This window comes from Cervus canadensis, chromosome 1 (assembly GCF_019320065.1).
Source record: "Cervus canadensis isolate Bull #8, Minnesota chromosome 1, ASM1932006v1, whole genome shotgun sequence".
NCBI lineage: Eukaryota > Metazoa > Chordata > Mammalia > Artiodactyla > Cervidae > Cervus > Cervus canadensis.
The window spans coordinates 51452938-51472647 of NC_057386.1; the positions used below are offsets into that span (position 1 = coordinate 51452938).

The following is a 19710-nucleotide window of genomic DNA, read 5'->3' on the forward strand; positions in this document are numbered from 1 at the left end:
GGATAGTGTTTCCCCCCTTGTTCACAGCACCCACAGCCCCGTGACCCTCTGTAAAAGTCCCCTGATGCCCTCGATAGGCCTGCGCTATGTGTGCTTCTGTTTTTCTAAGTATCTGGCTTTCCAGATGGAGCCCCTTCTCAGCAGCCCCCTTGGCTGTTTCCCCAGCCCTCATCTTTGGAGCTCTGCGTGGGCCCGTCGGCAGGCGGTTCCTGAGCCAGCGGAAAGTGCTGCAGAAAATTTATGAGCAGCAGCTGGGCTGACAATAACTGCTGACTGGAAAAAGCCCCCTCTCTGGGGGCTGATGAATGGTGGGCTGGCCTGAGGGGTATCCTCGCCACAGAGAAATGTCTCCCGTCAGATAAATGGCCTGGACCTTGGCCCCCAGAGCACCTGGCAGGCATCCATCACCCACACGGGGCTAAGCCGGGAGGCCAGGGAACCAGAAACTTCAGCACCTTTAGAGCCAGAAGGACAACCTCACTGTGGCTCTCATGGCATTGCAGGGGAAGGGGGAGGCCAGAAGCACGACTGGGGTTACTTCTCCCCGAAGACTGGGGGTCAGCCTTTCCGGAGTGTGCCTGGCCTGCTTTCTGCCTTCTGGCTTCATCCTGCTCCGGGAGCCTCTAATGGGCATCTGGTTCTTGGAGCCCCCGGAGGCCGCGCTCAGGGGCAGGAGCGGCTGAGGAGAGAGACCTCACCGCCCCCTCCTGTGCGGCGGCCCAAGGGGCAACTGCGGCAGGCCTCAGTCAGAGGGACCCCCAGCAGCTTCCCTCTGGGAACAGTCTTACGGAACTCGCCCCTCCTCACCCGTCTGACTCAGACCGGCTTCAGTGGGGCCAGGCCAGGCTGGCCACCGAGGGGCGGCGGTGGGGTTGGCTGGCGGCCCCAGCTTGAAGCCCCGTCCCTTAGAGCCGTGGTCTGCCAGGGACCAGGACTGGATCTTACGGTGCTCTCGCTCGCTCTCCTTTTCTTGTGGAAATTCGGGGTAAGGAGAGCAGTGGCCTGAAAGGCAGCTACCGTCTTTTTTTTTTCCTGCAAAAGCATCTGTTTAAATACTTTCCGCCTCAAAGGAAAGAACGTTAGTGCATTCCAGAGTAGGAGGCCTCCTTGGGTCAGGCTGGCTGGGTGTGTACGAAGCGTGGCAGTGTGTGTGCGATGGTGGTATGGTGGTGAGCACAGACGCCGCCCAAAACATGAGGCAGTGTGTGTATGTGTGCATGCATGCTCGCTCACCCAGCCTCCCGCCCGCCGTGGTATCCCTGTTGAGACCGGGTGCCCGAGAGTGGCTGGGAGAGGCCAGGGGCGTGCAGAGGCGTCTTAGTGGTGACTTCTGCAGACTCACTTGGGATTCCGATTTGGGGCCAGTTGACAGGCTCCGAGCCCTTCGTGTGTCCTTTGGTCTTGGAGGTGAGATAGGCGCAGAGCTGGGGAGGGGTTGGGGCGGGGACATCTAGGCCTTCCTCTGGCTCCAGGCTCCTCTGGAGAAGGGTTCAGATCAGCCCGTACAGCAGGAGCCTGGCCTTTGCCCAGCCTTTGGCCTCTCTTGCCCCCTTTCTCTGGTTCCTGGATGAGGAGAGGAATCCGTGATGAAGGGCCTGGGCCCTCACTTTGCAGCTCTCTGCCCTGAGAATCCAACCTGGGTGTGCCGGCATTGTGTCCAAAGGAGAGACTCCTGCTGTAGACACCACATCCAAGTTAGAGACTCAGTTCTAGAAACAGTGTGTGGCTTTTGCCGTGTTCATCAGTCAGCCTGTGCCTCAGTTTCCTCATCTGTAAAACGGGGGTGATGATCCATATCCTACTCTGCCAAGTTGTTTGGGCTCAAGGTGAGTTAATCGCTGGGGAAATTCTTTGAGAGAGGATAGGAATAATGTTAAAGCTATTTACCAAAAGTAACACATGAACAGAAGAGTTCACAAGGCCCAAGCAGGCAGCTCAGTGAAGTTTCATCAGCACCAGGATCAGGAAGCATCAGCAGAGCCTGGAATGCCCCTTCTCAGCCTCCCCATCCCCAGAGGTCACACTGCTCCAGCTGCAATCCCTGTGAAGTTGTTTTGCCTGGTTTTGAACCTTACTTGGATGGCTCTGAGCATTCCTCTGGGGACATGTGCGTTCACGTCTGCTGTGTGTGTTGGAATCATGGGCTCAGAGGTAGCCTATGTGCTGAGTGCCAGTGCAGGAAGCCAGACAGTTCTGCAGAGCGGTGGTTGTATCACTTTCCACTCCCACCAGCAGTAGCGGAATTCCCTGACTACACATCCTTGCCCACGCTTGATGTTTTGTCTACATGTTATTTCAGTTCAAGGAAGGGTTGTTAATATTTCTTTCTTTCTTGTCTCTGATGCAGATTTTGGAGAGGACCTTGGAACCCGATAGCTCTGACGAGGAGCCCCCGCCTGTGTATTCCCCACCTGCCTACCACATGCACGTGTTGGACAGGCCTTACCCACTGGCTCCCCCCACTCCACCTCCCCGGTAAGAATCTCCTCCCAGAGTGCAAGGCAAGGGGCAGGAGGACCGGGGTTGGGATTGAGTACTACAAGCCCAGAGGGCAGCTTGGCCGGGTCCCTCCGTATTCCACCCGGAACAGGCTTCTACTGCAGCAAAACACATTTTAGCTAGAACTCAAGGAGAATTTTCAAGCTCTAAGGATTCCAAGAACAGACATCCACTGAATTCGTACTCTGGGCTAGGTGCTATGCTGAACACCGGGCAGGACACAGAGTTAAACAAGGCTCAGCCTTCACTTTCTGGGAGTTTATAGTTGAGGGAGATGCAGAGTGGGGATGACAGACACCTAGAAGGTGTACTGACGCTTCCCCTCCTGTGCCCATGGCAGACATCACTAATTGATCACCATGCTCTTGCTGGCTCAGGTAACACGGAACCTCAGAATCCTCTGCAACACAGTGCTCACTCCCAGTCATCAGTAATCAATGAAGTGGATATTTGAGGTTCTAGGGAGATTGTGGGGATTTTTAAGCAGTAGGAACAAGTAAGTCTCTTTTTCTAGGGTAATTTGATAATTGGAAGCAGACAGTAGACTGCTAGGTGCCTGGAGACTTTTTCCAAGTCAGGGACTCTGTAATTTAGAAGTTTAAAATGAAGCTGGTCTCTGAAGTGCTTGTATTTCTGGACTCTGCGCTTGAGGTGGGGCTTCTGGTATCCTTGCCTGGGAAATCCCATGGACAGAGGAGCCTGGCAGCCTGCAGACCACGGGGTCACAAAGAGTCGGACATGACTGACCGACTAACACACTTTCCCTGGTGGCTCAGATGGTAAAGAATTCGCCTGCCAATGCAGAAGACTCGGGTTCGATCCCTGGGTCGGGAAGATCCCCTGAAGAAGGAAATGGCAACACACTCCAGTATTCTTGCCTGGGAATCCCATGGACAGAGGAGCCTGGCGGGCTGCAGCCCATGGGGTTGTAGAGTTGGATATGACTTAGCGACTACACAACAATAGCAGGCGTTTGAGGTGGCTATTGGAGCCCAGGCCTCTCTTTGTCCTGGAGCTGCTCATCCTGAGAATGACTGAGGCCTGGGATGGGGAGGGGAGGGGGGACATGATAGGACAGGAGACTTGCTCCGATGGATCTTGCCTTCTGGGGATCCTGGGAGTCCCAGGCAGTAGTAGTGGAAAACTCTGTGGTCATACAGGCATAGCTAACAATAACAACTCCCATTATTAAGCCCCCTTCAAATGCCAGAAAATGGCAAGGTTCTTTACCTATACCACAGCTTTCAAACCATCTAACAACTTGTGAGGTAGGCACTGGTGTCATCCCCATTTTATAGATGAGGAAACTGAGCCCCAGAGAGGTTTCAGAACTTCCCTAAGACCACAGAGCTGGAACCTGAACCCAGGTCATTCTGACTCCAGAGCCAATAAACGCCATCCCCTGCTGTGTCCTGTCATCCCCTAATGAGAAAAACCTCTGTGATTGTAGCTCAGGGAGCGGATAGTGGCCTGTGAAGTTGTTGGGAGTGGGGAGCATTGTTTGAAGTCAGGGACAGAAGCAGAGCTGAGGCTGTAATGAGGGAGGCATAAGTGGATAGTCTGGGTAAAATCTTGGTAGGACTTGCAGCCCAGGATGGGTCACGATGCCCAGGGCTAAATGATTTTCCTTTGACATTTTTTTTAATATTCCAAGATGCTTTTGCAAAAAAAAAAAAAAATAGTTCAGTTTCTATTAGGCAGAATAGTTCTACCTGTTTTTCAGAAGGGAAAACTTAGCCCATCAGAGACAGCATCCCACTGTAAACTGGCATGGATATCCTAGCAGCATCCTTCTCTCCCTCCCCGGGTATCATCGGTGGAGGAGGGCAGAGGTCATGCAGCCTGGTGATAGGAGCCCCAGTGGGGGACAAAGTGACCTCCGCACTAGACCAAGGCTCTGGAAGCCTCACTCACACCCTGTGACTTTGGATGAGCTACTGCCCTTGCCTGAAGTTCAGGGGCCTGACCTGGACAGGAAGGCTTTGCTGGGCTGGGGGTGGATCCAGGGAAGAGAGCCTGTGAGCTGTGGAGTCAGACGAGACCATGTTCTCCCCACCTCCCCCTCCCTCAGCCGTCTAACTCCTGATTCTTGAGGTGCCTTTGGCTCGCTGCTTACCCTCTCTGGGCTCCATTTGCCTCATCTGTGAAATGGGAACACTCATCCCTGTCTCAGCACTCTGGTGAGGGTTGAACGAGATGCTGTGTGTGAGACACTTAGCACGGGCCCAGGTATGAACCAGACGTGTCAGCCGACGCCCCACCTGGCTGCACAGTGGCCCTCTGAGGTCAGCTCTGCCGGTGAACACTGAGACCAGGGTTAAGGCTGCCCCCAGAGGCTGGTGTTCAGAAGAGGCAGGCCCCACCTCTGAACACCTGCCGCGTTGCTCTGCTGGCCCTGCTAGGCCCAGATGGCCCAGATTCCCACCCCCACCCCCGCCCCCAGGGCCTCATGCAGTCTCTCCACCCAGGACATGCATTTCTAGCTTTTAGGAGCCATCTGAAGTGGACAGGTGCTGAGCTGTGTGTGATATAGAGGCGAGGACCCTGCTACCCTGACCTCCCAGGGAGATCGCAGTCTGGGGGCGGGAGCAGACAGGGCAGCCCAGGGAAGGCAGCAGAGGAGCTGAGGTCCAAGCTGCAATCTGCCAAAGCGGAACAGGAGGGCATTCCAGGCAAAGGCAACAGCACACACAAAGAAAGGCCTGGAGGCAGGAGACGGGGCACCATCCGAGAGAACTCCAGGAAGTGTGAAAAGGCCTGGTGAGACTGAGGCCGGCAGACAGTGGAAGCCCGCCTGGGTCCTCCAAGGAGCTCTGACCTTATCCTGCACCCAGGGGTTCAAGAAGGAGGGTGGCGGGATCATGTTAGTGTTTTAAGCATCTCCTTCTGGCTGCTGGGGACCATCAGAGTTGAGTTGAGGGGGCGGGGCAGGAATGGCCTGGCTCCTTTCTGCTACCTGGACTGTCTTTGAGACCAAAGGTGGAGCAGGGTTTGGGAGCTGCTGGGGTGCAGAGAGGCAGGGAGCATGCCTGGAGTGCTGGGACCCCGGGGCCCAGGTTTCACCAGGAGGATCTGTGTGCCCGGGGACAGGCCTGGCCCCACCTGGGCCTCCTTGCCTTTACCAAAAGTCTTGCTTGGAAGGCTTGTCACTGAAATCCTGGGCTCTGATATTCTTTGGGTAAGCCTGGGGGTCTGAGTCTGTTGGCACTTGGAGTTCTAGTTCTGGGTGCAGAGGCAGAAACTCTGGGCCAGAAGAGCCTTCCCAGCCTTCCCTCTCCTTTTCTTCCCCCAGCCTGTCCTTGCCTCTTTCTCCTGAATGAAAGACTGGCTCTGAAGCCCCAACACCCCTCCTCACAGGCCACCTGCTGTTCTTCTGTTGAAATTACAGCCTTGGAAGTTTTCATTTGCCTCTCAGCTCATTTCTGACATTCCTTTCCGACCACAATGGAGGTGCCTGGGCCGCCTGTGCTCCGGCCCCCCGCCCCCCTCCCCCGGCCCGGGCTCTTGCAGCTGTGAGCTGACCTCATCTCAGCCTGAGCCAGGGCAGGGGGCTCAGCCAGCCCCCTCCTCCAGGGCTGTGGGCCCAGCATCGAGGGACCCTCAGCCTCCAGCTCCTTGTCCCCCTCCCCACTTGGGTGCTCAGTAACAAATGGCTACAGGGGGCCAGCTGCAACTCTGGGGTGCTCTCCAGGGCTTACCTGGGTGACTGTGGGTGTGGTTGAGTTGGGGTGGGCACCCATGTCCCAGTGAAGACTCTGAGACCACAGGAAGGGTGGTGAGGCTGGAGGCGATTTCTCTAGGGTGCCGAGGAGTAGGGGGGTGGGGTGGGGTGGGCTGAGGGGTGGTCTGGCCCTTGGAGCAAAATGAAGTTGCCAACTCTGTCGGGAGGCGCAGAAGTGATGAAGCAGGAAACGCGCCCAGATTCGGAGTCTCCGGCTGTGATGCAGCCCCCCCGCCCCGCCCCTCTGGAACATTCCTGTGTCTGTACAGCAGAGGGGCCCGGGGTTCCCTGGCTGCCGTCTGGAGCTGCGCTCCCACCACGCACTTAGCAGCTTGTTATCCTGTCTGCTGCCACCCCCGCCCTTCCCCCTGGGCCGCCAGGCCACCCGCCCAAAATAGAAAAGGAAAGGAAGTTATTTCCATCGTCAGTGGCAGCCCGGAAAAGCTCCCCTCCAGTGAGTGGGCGGGCGGGATTCCTGGAGCTGGAGACCAAATCAAAGCCGGCCCCGCGAGAGCGGCCCCCACCGCCCCCGGCGCTCGCCTGCCTTCCCCGTGTGTCATTTCCCTGATTCAGCAGAACACGTGTTTTGCGGTTGCCACGCTGCAGGCCGCCGGGGAGCTGTGGGGAGCTCCTGGCCCGGCCCCAGGCTGCCCTCAGGCCCGGAGGGCGGACGGCGGGGCGGGAGGCCGGGGGTCAGGGCGCGCACGTGCCCACGGCCCCCTTCCTATCCCCCCTCCCGCTGTGGACTCTGCCCGCGGCCAGGAGAGCAGCCCCTGCTGGTCCCACCCTCTGCGCGCCTTTCCAGCTTGCTGTTCAAGGCAGCCTCACGAGGGGCTCCCATGCACCTGGGCAGGGGGGCAGCGGTTTGCAGATGAGGGGACAGCCCCACAGGGGACACGGATTCCCCCGGGACCACCCACCAGGTCTGGAGCCTGGGTCTGCTTGCCCTCTAGGGACCCTGGTGTCCCTGTGTCCCCTGATCTCAGCAAACCGACGCTGGGGAGGGCCGGGCTGTTGGCCGCGCTGGGTGTCTGTTCACCGGGAGCACACCTATCACTCAGCACCCAGGAGCTCGTGTCATGCTGGATGCTAGAGACAGAATGCTGAAGGGCTGTGACCCCTGCATCCGTGTCTACATCCACAACACCCAACATGAGCTCCGCAAACGCAGACCTCTCTAGGCCCTTTCGTTTGTTAGGCCAAGACACATGTGGCATCTTACCTCCCTGACGAGGGATCGAACCTGCACCCCTTGCATTGGAAGGTGAAGGCTTAGCCCCTGGACCGCTGGGGAAGCCCCTAGGCCCAGAGACCTTGCAGACATTGGGTGGCTGGAAGCAGTGACTGGCACAGTAGGCGTCCAGGCCCAGAGGCGAGGGGTCAGCCAGTGCTGGAGGCGGTGGGAAGCTTGGGCACACGGGTGCCATTCTGAGCAGGATCCTGGTGTGATGGGCCTGGACCCCCATGTGTGGGCCTGACTGTTCCCTCCTCATCCTCACCTGTCGCCCTGCAGCATCGACGTGCTGGGCTCCGTGTCCCCTTCCAGCCAAAGCCGCTACCGGAACTGGAACCCCCCACTGTTGGGCAACCTCCCTGAAGACTTTCTCCGAATCCTGCCCCAGCAGCTGGACAGCATACAGGTAACGGGGCCCCCTGCCCCCAGCCTGTGCAGTGTCTGTGTGCGCACCAGTCCCTGACACCCCCTGACGTTTCAGCCCAGGTGGAGCTGCCCTGGGGTGGTAGGGAAGGAAGACTGAACCAAAAGCCTGCTTCCCTGTCGGGGCCTGTATGGTGTTCCCTTCCACTCAGGATGCTCTGGCAGCCCGCATCACCCTTGGCTGGCAGGAGGGAGGCGGGGGCGGGGGGGAGGTCATTCAGTGGCAGAAAGGCAGAGCACCTTCCTTCGTTCCTTCCCCTGGGAAAGGGCCAGGGTGCTTCTCCCCAGAGGCTGGCCCTTGCAAGCGATCTCCTCTGAGACAGGACAAGGAAAGTATGAGTATGGGGACCCTGAGCCATTTGAAGATCACTCTTTAGGACTATTCAGGTTTTGACAAAGGGAACATTGGTGGGAAGGTCCAAGGTGCCAAGCTGGGGAGGGGGGAGTAGTTCTTAAGCCCCTGATGCTTCCTCAGCACAGAGGGCTCTGGTCTAAGCTGGGTCTTGGCTGACAACTCGCTCTGGGTAGAGGAGGTCCTGGCCTCAGGGTGTGGCCGCAGCATCCTGGAAGAGAAGGACATGTACCCCCGGTGCGCATGGGTGTTGGCGCAGTGCACGCCCTTATGAGTAGGTGATCCACATGCTTGCTCCCCTCCTCAGGCCACCTCCAGGGGCTCCAAGCTCGCGAGCACAGAAGGCAGCCTGCCCCCCGCGGTGGGGCCTGAGCCCAGGGACCAGGAGAGCCGCTGGAAGCAGTACCTGGAGGACGAGAGGATTGCGCTCTTCTTGCAGAACGAGGAGTTCATGAAGGAGCTGCAGCGCAACCGTGACTTCCTGCTCGCCCTGGAGAGAGGTGGTGCCCTGGGGCGGGTGCTCTGGGCCAAGGCGGGGTGATGTCGGCTTTAGCCTGGGGCTCTGAGCTGGAGGTCTGAGTTGTCCTGGTGAAAGTGTGAAAGTGTTAGTCACTCAGTCATGTCTGACCCTTTGCGACCTCAGAGACTGTAGCCCACCAGGCTCCTCTGTCCATGGGATTCTCCAGGCAAGAATTCTGGAGTGGGTTGCCATTGCCCGTCTCCAGGGCATCTTCCCGACCCAGTGATGGAACCTGCGTCTCTTATGTCTCCTGCACTGGCGGGCAGGTTCTTTACCTCTAGCGCCACCTGGGAAGCAGAGGTCTGCTCACAGGGACCTGAGTCACCAGCCAGCCCTCCCCCACTCTGGGGCTTAGTGGGAGAGAGGGGCGCCCTCTGAGCTCTGCCCCTGCTTGCCCCCCCTGACTTCTGCCCTGTGCCAGGCGCTGGTGTCTGCCCTGTGTGACTGGAGCTTCAGAAGTAGAGGGTCTGGGTATGTGGGTGCCAGGGTGCATGCCTCCCTGAGCAGAGGACATTAGAGCAGGGCCTCTGGAGGGTTTTGGAGAAGGAAATGGCAACCCACTCCAGTACTCTTGCCTGGAGAATCCCATGGACAGGGGAGCCTGGCGGGCTACAGTCCACAGGGTCGTAAAGAGTTAAACAGGACTGAGCGACTTCACTTTCACTTTTTCACTTTTCTGGAGGGTTTATCTCTGGGCCAAGGATCCTACTCCCCCGAGCCTGGCTGCCTTCCCCCTTTAGAGTGGGAAGGTTTGGGGTGGGGTACAGTGAGGGGCCTGTGAGAGAGGGGTTCGTGTGTACATGTGTGTGTGACTGGCAGTGTGTTTCGGTCAGGAGCATGGCGTGCAGGGAAAGTCTGGCCTGAGACAGAGGAGCCCAAGGCTGGTCCCAGCTCTGCAGTAAAGATGCTGGGAGTCTCCAGGCCTTTCCTTTTAGATGAAGGGCTGGACGATCCAATTTCTCAGGGGCCTTTTAATTTTGACATTCTGACATTCCAGGCAGTTGTCAGGGCAGTGCTTTCTGTGTCTTTGAGAGTTCTGGGTCTTTGAGAGCCCATAGGTGTCGCGTGTGCACGTGTGTGTGTGTGTGTGTGTGTGTGTGAGATTCTCAGGGTTTGGCCTCCAACCACCTCTCAGCTCATGTGGCCCCCGGGTGGGAGCTAGCTCCCCTGACCAGACTGTGGGCCTTTTCCAGATCGACTGAAATACGAGTCCCAGAAGTCTACATCCAGCAGCGTGGCCGTGGGAAATGACTTTGACTTTCCCTCTCCTGTCCCAGGTAACCTTGCCTTCCCGAGAGAGAGGCCTGGAGGGTGTAGGGGGCTCACGCCGCCAGGTGTCTGCATATTTGGAGTTTGGAGAGAGGGTGGGGAACAGGCTGCAGAGGATGGTTCTGCCCCATCATCATACACCCCGAGCGGTGAGACGGGCCCTCCGCTTGGCAGCCCTGGTTCCCGCCAACCCAGCGGCTGCTGGAGCCCTCACCTGGGGCCGGCCCGCAGACTGGCTCTGCTCCTTAGAGGCGCTTGGAGCCTGGGCAAGAAGGGGACACAGCATACCACATAATGTCCCATGGGGTGCTGGGGGTGGCAGGGGACTCAGAGACCAGGGCACTGCCCCGGGGGAGCTTATGGTCTTATGGGGAGTGCAGGAGATGCCTCCAAGAAACAGGGAGCCCGAACCAGCAAAGCTGAGGACACACTTGTTAATTATAGCAAACACACGCTGGGGGACAGGGAGGATCCATCTGGGGAAGGTTCATTCATTCATTCAGTAGCTGGGGAATATCAACCCTCCCAGGCCAGGCCCTGCCTTAGTATTGCAGAAAGAGAATTTTGAAAGTTTCATATACAAGATGGTGAGAAGCAAGAATTGCCCAAGCAGCTGAAGGAGGGCCCGGGGTAGACGGCAGGCTACTGGGCTGCACAGATGGGGGTGGAGCTGGAACTGGGGACCCCTCGAGGGCCCTGGTTCCACTCTCAACATCTGGATTCTGTGTGTGTGTGTACACTGGCCCCTGGTCAGCTGGTGCCCGCCACACACACACAAGCCTCCCGCCTCAGAGGAAGAATGTATAACTTTTGCTCCAAACAGATCTTTCATTGAGTAGGGGAGGAGAGGAGGGGGGCAGAAGGAGGGGGAACTCAGTTGATCCCAGCCTGGAGAGAGAAAATCCCATGGAACTGATTCATAAGCAACAGGCTGGGAGCTTAGACCCCACCAGATGTGCAGCGGGGAGTTTAACGGCAGCCACGTGTCCTTGATCCTGAATTAACCATAGACACCAGGATGGCTGAGATGGATCAGAATGACTCACAGGGACTTAGTGGACAAGGTGACTCGGGATTAGCGTGGGGGCCTTAGGAGGGCAGTGAGGGGCCCAGGTGGGTGCTGAGTGATTTGGGAGTCTCCGACTGGCAGGCTGGGTTCTGACTTAGGGACTCGCCCTATTCTCGTTCCTGCTTATGGTCTAATGAGTCAGAAACTCTGTGTCTGGGGGAGTTATGGAGAGTGGACCCTGGCTGGGGGAGAAGGGCATACCCATGCGGGTGCCTGCTGTGTGCCCCGAGCCTGCTTCTGTTGCTGTGTTAATTCTCACACCGCGTCAGGACACAGGCCAGCCAGCCGTATGCGGGTGAACTTTCAACAGCCTATAGGGGTGCGGGGGAAGCCCCAGTGCCTGGCATCTGGTAGCTTCCATGGTGTGAACACTCCAGTCACAGCTGATTTCAAGCTCCCAAAGAGCCTTCACGGGACACAAAGTGGTCAGAGGAGCAGATGGTTGAGAGCCAGCCCTCCGCACATAGTTTTTACAGGAAAGGGGAAAGTGAGACTTGGATGAGGAAGGAAGCAAGTGCTCGTTGAAGCCTAGTGGGACTCCCTGCCTGCAGCTCCCTCCGGGTTAGGGAGGAAGCCTGTGCGCCCCTCCTCACCTGGAAGGGTGGGGCCGAGCCCCTGTGCTGGGGAGACAGTCCTGACCCACTGCCTCGGGCCTCGACCAGGGCACTGTCCCTCTCCAGCTGGCCCTCAGAGATGTCTTCCCCCTTCCAGGAAACAGTGACGCCAACCCTGCTGTGTCTGAAGATGCCTTATTCAGGGACAAGTTGAAACACATGGGAAAATGTGAGTCTGGCCCACGCCCCAGCTGTTCCCAAACAGGCCTGTGGCTTCCTGGGAGGGGGGGGAGCCACCTGGCATTTTTAATGCCCACTGATTCTTGGTGAACCAAAGTGACATTTTAATCACTGACTGGCTCCCTCCGCTTCCCTGCCTCACTTCCCTGTGCAGCTGAGTCTGGATACAAATTAAGTTTTAAATCCTCTTGAGCCAGCTGTCTGCAGAAAAATAAGATTTTACTGGGACCACCCCCCCACCCACCCCACCCCACTTTAGAGTTCACATTCTCTGTGCTTTGAGGTGACTGCTTGGCCAGGGCCAACCGAGTGGGGAGGCCAAGCTCAGTCCACTTTCCGTGGGTGGGAGGCCCGCTGGGCCGGTGGCCTCGTCCCACGGAGTTCTGCCAGCCCGGGCACACCTTCCTGTCCCCCTCTGTCCGACAGACACACAGCCATGCGTGAATGAGGCTGCCAGGCCCTCAGGCCCCATTTCAGAGAGGGTCTCGGATTAGTCATGGAAATCCCAGAGCCAGCTCTGGAGGTGGAGGCGGGAGACGGGGAGGTGGCCGGAGAGAAAGCCCAGATGCGTGGCTGGCTGTCCCAGCGGGGCCAGGAGGCACACCCGGATCTCCGCTGTGGGCGGCGGGCCCTGACCTGCAGTAACTCCCCCACCAGCCTGCCGGGGCTGCCGGCTCACAGGTCTCTTTGTCCCCAGCCACCCGGAGGAAGCTGTTTGAGCTGGCCAGGGCCTTCTCGGAGAAGACAAAGATGAGGAAGTCAAAGAGGAAACACTTGCTGAAGCATCAGTCGTATCCTTTTGCAGCCTGGTGCTGGGTGGCGGCGGCGGTGGACGCGAAGGGCACTGAAGCCCCGAGCTGTGCTCCCTCGGGCTGCGCCCTCCCCGGGAGTGGGGCTGGGCCCTCCCTCGCCCCCCTGCCGTCTCCATGGGCAGCCTCATCTCTGGGCGCCATTTCTTGACACCCCCACCCCCTGGCATGGGGAGCAGGCCAGTATCAACCCACTGTGGGTTCAGAAGTTGTCCTACCACTTTTTAACTTTTTTTCTGGGGTCATTTTGGGAGAAAACTTGGTTCTTCCATCGAAATCAGCAAACCTTTCCCTGATTTCTTAAGTTGAATTGCTCCATGGACCTTCCCACCTCCTCATTTCACAGGTGTTGGCCCTGCCTTCTCAGTCTTGGTTCCTCCAGTAAAAATATGGCCTTCCACAATTTTACCCAGGTTCCCACCCATGCTTATCAGACAGGGTCCAGGATGTTAGATGCTGAGCAACCAATGAAGCGAAGCAGTGAAGTCACTCAGTCGTGTCTGACTCTTTCCGACCCCATGGACTGTAGCCCACCAGGCTCCTCCGTCCATGGGATTTCCCAGGCCAGAATACTGGAGTGGGCGGTCATTCCCTTCTCCAGGGATCTTCCCAACCCAGGGATCAAACCCAGGTCTCCCGCATTGCAGGCAGACTCCTTACCCTCTGAGCCACCAGAGCAGCCAAAGGAGAACAGAAAGAAAGTTGTCCCCAGAATTGGGAGCCGGGTGAGAGAGTCAGAGCCTGGCTACTCAGCTGACCCCCAGAAAAGGAGCCTGTGGAGGTACTGGGGCCTTGGCAGGGGATAAGGCTGGTGTGAGGGAGGCCTCCTGAGCTCTGGCTGGGAGGTAGAAGGCCAGGGCCAGGGAGTGGGGAGGCCTGGGAGCCCCGAGGCAGTGCCCACCGATCCCTGGGACAGTTTTCCTGAACGGCCCGGCAGGCTGGGGGCTGCGGCATCAACAGCCAATCTCCTGGATGACATGGAGGGCCATGCTTGTGGTAAGGTGGAGAGGGCAGGGAGGCTGGAGCTTTGAGTTGCCATGATGGGTAGTCCTCCAAGAGTAGGGCCTGGCTGTTTCACAGGTGAACCCAGCCTGTTAGAGCAGGCACTCCCAACTATGGGACACGTATCAGGGTTGGTGGGCAGGTGACCCAAAGAAATCGGTCCCCCCAACTTGGTCCCACTTTATTGACTATACCAAAGCCTTTGACTGTGTGGATCACAACAAACTGGAAAATTCTGAAAGAGATGGGAATACCAGACCATCTGGCCTGCCTCCTGAGAAACTTGTATGCAGGTCAAGAAGCAACAGTTAGAACTGGACATGGAACAACAGACTGGTTCCAAATCGGGAACTGTGTATTGTCACCCTGCGTATTTAACTTATATGCAGAGTACATCATGAGAAACGCTGGGGTGGAGGAAGCATAAGCTGGAATCAAGATTGCCGGGAGAAATATCAATAACCTCAGATATGCAGATGACACCACCCTATGGCAGAAAGTAAAGAAGAACTAAAGACCCTCTTGGTGAAAGTGAAAGAGGAGAGTGAAAAAATTGGCTTAAAGCTCAACATTCAGAAAACTAATATCATGGCATCTGGTCCCATCACTTCATGGGAAATAGATGGGGAAACAGTGGAAACAGTGTCAGACTTTATTTTTTTGGGCTCCAAAATCACTGCAGATGATGACTGCAGCCATGAAATTAAAAGACGCTTACTCCTTGGAAGGAAAGTTATGACCAACCTAGATAGCATATTAAAAAGCAGAGACATTACTTTGCCAACAAAGGTCCGTCTGGTCAAGGCTATGGTTTTTCCAGTGGTCATGTATGGATGTGAGAGTTGGACTGTGAAGAAAGCTGAGCGCCAAAGAATTGATGCTTTTGAACTGTGGTGTTGGAGAAGACTCTTGAGAGTCCCTTGTACTGTAAGGCGATCCAATCAGTCCATCCTAAAGGAAATTAGTCCTGGGTGTTCATTGGAAGGACTGATACTGAAGCTGAAACTCCAACACTTTGGCCACCTGATGTGAAGAACTGACTTATTGGAAAAGACCCTGATGCTGGGAAAGATTGAAGGCGGGAGAAGTGGACGACAGAGGATGAGATGGTTGGATGGCATCACTGACTCGATGGGCATGAGTTTGAGTAAACTCCGGCAATTGGTGATGGACAGGGAGGCCTGGCGTGCTGCAGTCCATGGGGTCGCAAAGAGTCGGACATGACTGAGCGACTGCACTGAACTTGGTCCCCATTGCCTCTCCTTTCCTTTCACTTCTGAAAGGGGGCCCAGCCACATCACCTAGATCTTTACCTGGAGCACAAAAAGCTGGGTGATGCTTCTGGGGAATATTCTCTGGGGTGTGAGGGGACAGACAAGCCCAACTACATGGAGGGACCTCGCCTTGAGAACCGTGCTCTGGGCAGTTTCGGTGTTGGGGCCCAGAGGCCTTTCAACCTCCGCTCAGTCCCTCCCAATGGCATGTGGGCCAGAAGATGCTGCCTCAGACCTCCCTGGACCCACAGCTGAGCCCTGGTTCTGGTGAACCAGAGCAGAAGGGCCCTTCGGTGGTCAGGAGACATCCAGAAACAAGGGCCAGAAGGGCCTTGCAGGTCATCTGGACATTTTCTAGATGAAGAAACTGAGGGAAAAACTCGCCCAAGTTCTCAGAGCTCAGAGATGGAGGCAGAGCAGCAGCCAGGGGTCCTGACCCCACACCCGTGGCCTCTGCCCAGGCCCCGAGGGGGCAGCGTGTGCTTCAGCCACCGCGGTGGAGAGAGCAGGGTCAGCCGTCTTCCCCAGCCTGGGGGCTGCGCCTGAGCGAGGCTGTGCAGTGGGGAGGCTGAGGTCCTTTCCTCTGCGTTTCAGATGAAGACTTCCGGGGGAGGCGACAGGAGGTGCCCACGGTGGAGGAAGCCCTTAAGGAAGGGCAGTAGGAGGTAAGGCCCGGGGCCGCCCTGCCCGGGACTGCCTGCCATCTCCCCGGGGTGGGGGTGGCGGGCTCAGGCAACTAGATGCTGCAGGCCCAGTTCTTCCCCGTGGTGTTGTGACTGGGGAGCTCGTGGTTTGCGTTTTCTCCATTATTTATTCATTTGACAAAAGATAAGCACACCTGCCTGTGCCAGATGCTAGGAACAGGAAAAGAAAAACCAGCTTTGACCTTGAATAGTTGAGAAGAAAGTCCAGGACACACAGAGCATGCTAAGAACAGTGTGGGAAAAGCGGAGACGGCTTCACCCCGGCCGGGTCCACACCGCCTCTCCTCTGCCGGCTTGGGCTTCAGTGGTGGAGGCGATGAGGACATGGCCCCTCTCAAGGCAGCCCTGTCTCTGGCTGGAGCCCTGGGCCTGCAGTCTGGTTTTCCTCCTCTTTTCCTGTGCATCCCAGGACCAGGGGATGCTGACACCTCCCCCAGGAGGGGAAGGACCAGGGGATGCCTCCCCCAGGGCCATCCCTGGGGCGGGACCAGGGGATGCCGGCACCTCCCCCAGCTCCATCCCTGGGAAGGACCAGGGGATGCCAACGCCTCCCGCAGGACCAGTCCCAGGGGAGGACCAGGGAATGCCGACACCTCCCCCAGGATGGGGAAGGACCAGGGGATGTGGACGCCTCCCCCAGGGCCATCCCTGGGGGAGGACCAGGGGATGCCAACGCCTCCCCCAGGACCGTCCAACGCCTCCCCCAGGACCGTCCCCGGGGAGGGACCAGGAGATGCCGACACCTCCCCTAGGGTTCGTGGACCCGGTGCCTCCTCCAGCACCTCCCCCACCATGAGGCTGCCTGTCCACCCTGCCCCGGTTGCTGTGCTGGTCCCAGAGTGTGGGGGATGCAGCCAGGGACAGTACGGAGCCCTCTGTCCTCGGCCTGGGCCTCTGGCCTTCACGTCCAGTTGACTTGCCACTACACCCTCCCATCAGGCACCTTCACACCCCTGCTGTGCTCTGAGGCTTTCCTCACCCATGTTACTGCAGCCGCATGTCCCTGTCATCTGGAATGCTGGAAAAATAAACAAACCCAGCCAGGGGAAGGACCCCCCTCCCACACAATGTTACTGCCACGTCCATCCTTCCCGTTGGCCCAAAGCCACCCCCTGACAGGAGCTTGCTCATCACTTATTTCTCTCCTGAATGGTCCACCTTTTCCCTTTCTAGCTCCATGCTCAAGCCTACATCCCCCTGCTTCCCATCTTAAAAGCCAGGAGTCCTCAATATGCTGTGAGCCACCCAACCTGAGAGAAACCGCACTCTCCTTTGCCCATGCTGGGTTGGCTGCCCCCCCCAGATTGGCTCGCCGTCACCTGCCTGCTCGAGGGCCTCTGACGGTCCGGCCCTGGCGCTGTCTTCTGCACGCTGCGCCCATTGTCTCCCCGCGGCTTCCTGCGGCCCCAGCAATCCTGGGCCCCCGTTCTCTCTGCTGTTGCTTCTCTGTGCGCCTTTGGGCCCCCGGCTTTCCTGGCAGCTCTGCCCTTGACCCTCCTCAAAGTCGCCCTACCCCCCACTCCCCCCAGCTGCGCCACCAGCCTCTTTGACGACCACACTTGTGTGCGGTTGGCTCCAAAGCCTGGCTCTCCATGTTGGTTCTCCAGATCTGTCCCTCAGCCCCCGCTGTGCCCACCACGGTCTTCCTGGCCCTGGGTGTCTGCTCACTGAAGCCAGACAGTCCCCTCCTCCTGACGCCCCCCTTCACTTCTCTTCTCTATCCTTCTCATCACTGCCCTGCAGACTCTCATCACCTGGCTCAGGGCTGTGGGCTCTTCCCTGCCCCTGCTCTCTCAGCCATCACCAGGATGCCTCTTGAGTCCCCCGTCTCTTGCTCGCCCTCTGAAAGGGTCTTCTGCGTGAAGGCTCCTCGGCTTGGTGTGGGGTTCTACCAAGTTCCGGCCCCATTTTGCTTTTCTGCCCCTCCAAGCGCCCTGGGTGTAGTTCCGTGTAGTTCTACTGAGTGAGTTCCGCTGCGTCTGGTCACAAAAGAGGTCAGGTACCGGCTCGGTCCTCAGCCCTCCACAGACAGAAGCTTCACATCCACCAAGCGTTCCAGACCCCCACTCCACCTCTAGCAGCAGGAGGCCCCCCTGGTTTGCACGTTGGGATGCTTCTAGGACCTTGGATTGGCGCCTGTGACCCCAGGCCGAGTTCCAAGGCTGATACAGAGTCCCTTGGGGGAAGGAGAGGGCCCCTGTGTTTAGAAGCTTCTGCCCCAGACTCTCTCTCCAGGAACTAGTGATGAGGGAAGACCACGGGCCTCCACTGAAAAAGACCTCTCCCATCCCTCTTTCCCACCAGATACCAGCAGTTCCTCCTTGCTGGGGACGATCGGACCGGCGGAGGCATCCCAGCTGCCGTCGGACAGATGGTGCTTGAGTTCTGAGGCCCGGTGATCCTCTGGCCACAGTCCAGCCCAGCCACTGCCACTTTCCAAGGGACTCAGAACTTCCAAGTTGCCCGCTGTGATTGCAGGAAGGGAGGAGGGTGGAGGCAAGAGCCAACCACAGCGCCTCGTGTGAGCGGGCTGTTCTAAGGGGAATGGATGGAAATGCAGGCTCTAACCCCTCTTCTGTTAAAAAAAAAGGAAAAAAAAAAAAAAAAACACCGAACAGAAAGCAGGCAAGGTGGGGATACCCAAAAGGGGAGGATGATCCTACCAGAGTCTTCTTGGCCTGAGGTGGAGCTCCTGCCTCCCTCCTGTCCTGCAGGAGAGACCACAGACATGGCCTGACCCCCGCCCTCATTCCAGCTCCCTCTGGGCACCTTGGGCCCTTCCTTCCCGTGGCCTCCTGCCTTTCAGCTTCCCCCAGGGGCGCTGGCCCGCACCCCTCCACTCCACCCCTCCAGAGAGCCCTGGGCGGTCTCTGGAGCCCCGTCTGAGGGGTGATGGGCCCTGCAGAGCCGTGTCTGCTGCCCGCTCTGCATGGGCTCCTTGCTGCCTCCGTTGGGGGCTGGCAAGGGTCCTCAGAGGGGTGGGGAAACAGGCCACCCTGGAGCTGGAGGATTCTAGCGGGGGAGGGGGGCGGGCGGTCTTCAGTCTGGCAGAAGACAAAAAGCCGGTTCTGGATGGGATCCTGCAGCCCCTCTCCAGCGGCACTGACCTCTCATCTGGACTAGAAGTTCTGCTGCCGCCAGGTGGGCAGCGGTCAGTTCCTCGGTAACCCCGGGAAGGTGTGGGGCTGGGGGGCGTGAAGAAGAGGCTGCCAGCCGGCCTGCAGCCCCGGGCCAGAAGGGCGTGCTGGGTGCCCCTTGCCAAGAGCGAGAAGGTGAATGGCCAGGAGGAGAACAAGGGACCTACGGACCTGAGCCAGCACCAACCACTGCCAGCGGGAGGGCTGGGGGGCAGTCAGCCCCGCCTCTGCGGCCACCCCCCGCCTGGAGATGGGGGTGCGCTGACCTGGGGGAAGCCTGGGTGGGTCAGAGGCTCCAGCTGGAGCGGGGAGCCTGCCGGCCGCACAGTGTTGAGATGTTGAGAAGAGATGCCAGGCCCGCTGGGGCTGGATGGCCACGAGTCACCCTGACATAAAGAGGGCCTGGCGTGCCCCCCACAGTGCCCGGGGGGGACCCTGGCCACCTCCCCATCCCGCGGAAGTGCGGTTGCCCTTTGGCCCCCTGCCGATCCCCCACAGACCCCCGTGCAGTAGAGGGGAGCCCCAGTCCATGTGTGTGACTTTGTTAGTTCTGTTTCTTCTCCTCCGTGTGGGTTTTTTCCTGGAGCTGTTTCGTAGGAATTGGTGTAATAAAGACTTGGTGTTCTCTTGGTGCTCTGACTTGACAGCGCCTGGGCTGACCCTCCTCTTCTCCTCCCCGCACCCCGCACCCCTGGGCACCCCGCGCCCCAGGGCCACCGGCCTGGCACACCCGCAGCTCACACGGGCCCGGGGCTCAGCCTCTCAGGGGCCCTGGTGACACCTGTGGTGATAGCACAGCCTCGCCCGCCTGCTAGGCCGCCCGCTTTTCTGTCTGCCCGGGAAGGTAAACCGCTTGCTGACAGTCTGTTGCAGCTTCTGCAGCCGATCACCTCCCTAAATAAA

The 19710-nt window shown here is 58.3% G+C and overlaps 1 protein-coding gene across 3 annotated transcripts in view; it reads left to right on the forward strand.

Moving 5' to 3' along the window:
- The window catches only part of CUEDC1 (CUE domain containing 1), an 83661-nt gene extending 64210 nt beyond the window's left edge, over positions 1–19451 (forward strand). For all 3 annotated transcript variants that reach the window (XM_043483304.1, XM_043483313.1, XM_043483317.1), the window contains exons 3-11: positions 2348–2475; positions 7734–7860; positions 8537–8729; positions 9943–10026; positions 11799–11870; positions 12579–12672; positions 13628–13686; positions 15561–15631; positions 17975–19451. In XM_043483304.1, the coding sequence (XP_043339239.1) occupies positions 2348–2475; positions 7734–7860; positions 8537–8729; positions 9943–10026; positions 11799–11870; positions 12579–12672; positions 13628–13686; positions 15561–15628 (825 nt within the window). In that variant the 3' untranslated portion in view covers positions 15629–15631; positions 17975–19451. The remainder of the gene's footprint in view (positions 1–2347; positions 2476–7733; positions 7861–8536; positions 8730–9942; positions 10027–11798; positions 11871–12578; positions 12673–13627; positions 13687–15560; positions 15632–17974) is intronic.
- Positions 19452–19710: the final 259 nt, after the last annotated feature.